We start from the raw sequence: 5118 nt of genomic DNA, 5'->3' as shown, positions 1-5118 counted from the left end.
CCTCCGAGAGGTCGAATACGCATGTTACGACTTGGGGGTGCTCTCGGGTCGTGACAGATAAAGTGCATTGCATTGTCTATCACCCAACAAAACAAATGTCTACATTGCATTACCAACAAAAATCTACCAAAACAAGTTAGATTGCATTAGAGCTCTCTAGGCTCAAATGTGCAGCCTTAGACCTAGTCTCCATTTGTTTTCTTCCCCTCATCTCTTCAAGTTAGCTTGAGGTCATAGCTTGTCTTCCCTTCCATTTCACACCACATGGTGGTTTATGTCCAAGATCTCCAGTGACAACTACTGAAGACTTCACATTTCTAAATCTTTCACTAGGCATTCCAGACTGTTCAAATGAATATAAATAATCTTAATTTGTGATTAAAGAAAAAATAATAAGTGATATTTAAGTATAGAAATATGTAACTTACATTAATAATAGTAGCACCACTTTGTGTGTGTAGTGCACCCATTCCAACCATTTTTGTTCTGCTAGCAACACTACCCTAAAGAATAACAAAATTATTCAGTAAAGCAACCTATTTAAAACTTATACATGAAGTAAATAAAGAAAACTATATCACATTTTCTGTTGAACCCTTTGGTCTACCCCTTCCTCTTTCAGTTGGAGCATTAGGTGTTGCTCTTGGGCCAGCAATTTGTGTTGATGTTGGTGCAGCAGCAGGGACAACTATTTGTGTTTATGTTGGTGCAGCAGCAGGGCCAGAAGGAGGTCTTGAACTTGGTGCAGCAGGGCCAGAAGGAGGTCTTGAACTTGGTCCAGCAGTAAAGCTTGTGCCAGAAGCAGGTGCACCAAAAGGACACTTTCTTTTATTGTGACCCTTGTTATGACAAGTGCTGCATGACATCTCAATCCCTCTTTTGGATAATTTTCCAGTTTTACTGGTTTCACCTTGCTCTTTCTTTCTTTTCTTGCCAGGCCTTCCTGGCATCTTCCTAACATGAGGTGGTATCACAGAGATGTTTTGTGATTCTGGTCACATTTTCAGATTCATAACTGGCTGAATGAAGTAGTTGTATGTCTTCATGTATGTTTCTCTGTTATACCAATGAGAAATGTAGTTGATTAGGTCCAATTTCCTATGGTGAAGAGCAGTTACTGCATGAGGACATGGTATGCCTTTCAACATCCATGCTCTACAGCTACATATTTGCCTTTGAATATCAACTACATGTCTGTATGGTCCATGAAATACCTCATACCCTGTATCCGAATTCCATTCAATGCTGCATTTCATACACTTAGATGTGTTATCTTGTAGAACCTTCATTGTCATTGGAGAAATGTCGCATATCCAAGTATTGCAAAACTCTCTCATCTGCCCTATTCTTTTCATCATTTTCACCCTAATTTCTTCAAGCATTGTAATTATAGTCTTATGCCTTGCTGCTAATATCCATGAATTGAAACATTCAGCCATGTTATTGTCTACAACATCACATTTTGAGGTAAAATTGAAGTAAAGCTTGCTCCATCTTTCAGGATTATAATACAACAAGTGATCAACTTTATTATTGCCCAACCTTTTCATATAACTAATGTTATCTTTTAACTCAGCCTCAACAGTAGACCTTGCACACCTCCAGAAACATTTCTTTCTCTCAAGACCTCTCCATCTCTTTGACCAGTTAGCAAGGATGTGTCTAGCACACATTCTATGCTTAACATTTGGCAAATGATCAGTTATGGCAATTTCAAGACCCTATAAGAAAATTCAAGACATAAAACTAAGAAACTAAGACATTTATAAATAAATGGCATTCAAAACATGAAATAAATCAAAAAAATCAATAAATATTCTAACCTTTTGCATATCTGATATAATTGTGAGGTCTGTACCATCTCCCAACTGAAGATCTTCCTTTAGAAGTTTGACAAACCATGCCCAAGTAAACTTATTTTCAACTTCAACTACTGCCCAAGCCAGTGGTAGCATTTGACTGTTCCCATCTTTACAAACAGCAACCAATAATTGACCTTTAGAAACTCCCTTTAGAAAACAACCATCCAAACCAATGCACCTCCTACAACCAGCCAAGAAGGACTTCTTCATTGCATCAAAACATATGTAGAAGCCTTGAAACATTTTTCTACCCTTTTCAAATGTTTCTTCATGAAGCTTGACTACACATGTACTACTGGATTAGTTCTTAGCAACTCATCTTTGTAGTCCAAAATCCTCCCAAACTCAAGAACATAGTCACCCATTAACTCCTGTAATACTTTGTTTCTTGCTCTCCTACACACTATTCTTCCAACATATAAATCCAATTCTTTTTTAATAAGCCCTTGAAACTCAAAGATTCTAATGGCAAGTTGTTCCTTTATCCTTTCACTGTAGTGACTAGATAAGAACTTGTTATTACAAAGCTTGTTCCTATTAGTAGGATCACATTTGTGAACTGGATTGTATGTTTTTACAACAAAATTATATGTCCTAGAATCAAAGCTAGCAAATAAAACCCAAGGACAACCAACTGTACACCTAACCCTTACCCTTGTTGGTTCATTAATATACATTTCAATTGCAACATGTTCAGCAACAGCATATTTGGTAACAGCAGATCTAAACTCATTAACACTTTCAAATACAAGACTCAATTCCCACACTACTTTGTGAGAAGATGCATCAAATGCAACTTTATTCACCTTCTTTCTCCTTCTTGGCTTAACTCTCTCTCTTTGTTGAACCTCTTCTTCATCATCACTGAAAGCATCTGGATCTGTTTCAAAACTGGCAGCTTCATCTGAGGGATAATAAGGCTCATCACCAGCTAACTTGCCTTCTAAGTTATTTCTATTACCACATGTAGATTCATCATACCCAGCATCTGGCCCTTTTTTTCTGTTCCTAACTTGACGTGATCAGGCAATGGAGCCTTTTCTCCCCTTTTCCTTCTCTTTCTTTTACTCCTTTCCTCCCTAAAACTTCTTAGTTCATCATCTACATCACTCCCATTAAATCCCCCCCCCCCTATTCAATGATTCTCTATCTGAATATTGTTCATTAGAAGGATGGACAAGGTCAGGAATTGGATCAGAGAAAGGATGAACATGGTCAAGAGTTGGATCAGTAGAAGGATGGATAGGGGCATGGGCATAAGCAGGGACAGGGTTTGAGGCAAGGTTTGAGGCATTTTTTTGGGCCTCATGTGTAGTATTTTCTTGGGCCTCATATATTGGTTCTAATTCAGCATCAAAAGATGCATTAGGCCCACTGTTTTGAGATGCTCCCTCACCTACTCCACTTTCCCCATATTCCAATAAAAGTGGGACCAAAACAGGATCAGCAACAAAGTGACACACAAAACAGTCCAAAATATCTCCATGACTCAAACACTCAGCAATTAAAGTAATATCATAGTCAGATTTGATTTCTAACATAGCAGTACTTCTAGGAAGTTTTACATACAACACACATTGTCCAGGTTCATACCCCAACTCTTTCAGACAATCCCTCAATTCAAAATAAGATAACCTATCTATATCAACATCTAAAAACTCATAAACTCCTCCACCATGATATGGTTTTCCCTTGTATTCCTTTTTTCCAATCTTAATAACACCACCGTGGTAAAATCTCAAAGTAATCAATTCAAAAGACATTTTAACCTGAAAATAATGTTATCAGTTAACCCTCAACAACAACGACAAAACATATACAACAACAAAATTCATACAACAACGGGGAATCATGTGAATGAAAGACGACATATAGTAAACTATAAAGACGAAATAACCCTAAGCTAAAAAGTATGAACTATGAAGTAACCCTAGAAATGTTTGACTGACCTTTCAGATATGGAGACGACAACAAATTATGAACGATGAACGCCTCGATTGTACCCACCAAACCCTAGTAACCACCGATTTGCTTCCACCAAACAATGAACGGCTCGATCGACAATGTTCTTCAAATATAACTACAAGGATGCTTCAAAAACACCACAAAATCGAAGAAATCTTTAGCTAAAATTAGGATTTACAGATGAATTTTTTCGATTAGGTTTTGGTGTTCTTAGAGAAAGGAAACGGGTGGGTGAAATAAATGGACTAGGGTAAAATAAAATGGATTTGGGTGAAAAGAATCGAGTTTGGATGAAAAGAAATGGGTTTGGGTCAAATGAATCGGATTGAGGTCTTTTATTACGTGGCTTAACTAGGAGGCGAGTGGCTTTCACTCTAGGCATAATGTCCTGGGTTGGGTGACGGAAGGGGGAAATAAATATACTTTTATGTACTTAAGGTGTGTAATAGGTCACCCCATTAGTTAAAGTGTGTAAATGACTTTTGGGTATACGTTTAGGGGGCAATTTATGCCTTTTGCCTATAATTTTATACAAACTTAAATATCTACTTATACACACAAAAAATTGAAAAGCATGAATATGAAATAAAATCAAGTCAAAGGACATTATGTATTGTACCTTTGTAATTTAGAGCTGACTTTCTTACGAAATGCTTCATATATATTTCTATCTTTATAAAATTGGTTGGAATAAAAATTTAATTTTAAATTTTTAAAAATTCATTTAGCGGTATACAGCATATTTTTACACATATTTTTTTAACTTTTTTAATTATTAATATTTGAGTTTTTTATTCATATAAAATATTTTGTATGTTCATGTAATCATCCAATACTTAATATACATAATTCTTTTACTTCACTTAAATTTTATTGTTGATTTGATATGGAATTTAAATACATAAAGAAAATTTCTGAATTTTATGATATTAAATAAAATATATTAAAATATTTTTAAATTTTGTAATTTTAAATATGTTAGGAAAAAAAAATTAAAATTAAAAAATTGATTTTTTTAAATAGACTAAAAATAAATTATAAAATAAAAACTAAGGTAGAACTTAAATTTGAAATAACATTTGGATATATATAATACTCCCTCCGTTCCATTTTATGTGGCAACATTTGACCGGGCACGGAGTTTAAGAAATAAATGAAGACTTTGAAATATTTACTAAATTGCCCTTTAAAAAGTAGTCTCTTTTTTCTCTCTCCTCATAAATGTATTGGAGTATTATTTTAAGATTAAGTGGGACCAACAAGGATAAAAGAGGAATTGTACCTTTATAAA

General features: G+C 35.0%; 1 protein-coding gene across 1 annotated transcript; it reads right to left on the bottom strand.

Moving 5' to 3' along the window:
- Nucleotides 1-1098: 1098 nt before the first annotated feature.
- LOC125855738 (uncharacterized) lies at nucleotides 1099-2105 on the bottom strand. The gene is made up of 3 exons (XM_049535464.1): nucleotides 1824-2105; nucleotides 1215-1721; nucleotides 1099-1155 (listed from the first exon to the last, which is right to left on the bottom strand). Exons 1-3 carry the CDS (start codon nucleotides 2103-2105, stop codon nucleotides 1099-1101), a joined length of 846 nt encoding a protein of 281 aa, XP_049391421.1.
- Between the last annotated feature and the right edge of the window lie 3013 nt (nucleotides 2106-5118).

This window comes from Solanum stenotomum, chromosome 2, assembly GCF_019186545.1.
Source record: "Solanum stenotomum isolate F172 chromosome 2, ASM1918654v1, whole genome shotgun sequence".
In the NCBI taxonomy this organism is placed as follows: domain Eukaryota; kingdom Viridiplantae; phylum Streptophyta; class Magnoliopsida; order Solanales; family Solanaceae; genus Solanum; species Solanum stenotomum.
Note: the sequence above shows the minus strand (reverse complement) of the source record. Positions and strands in the feature narration are given on the sequence as shown.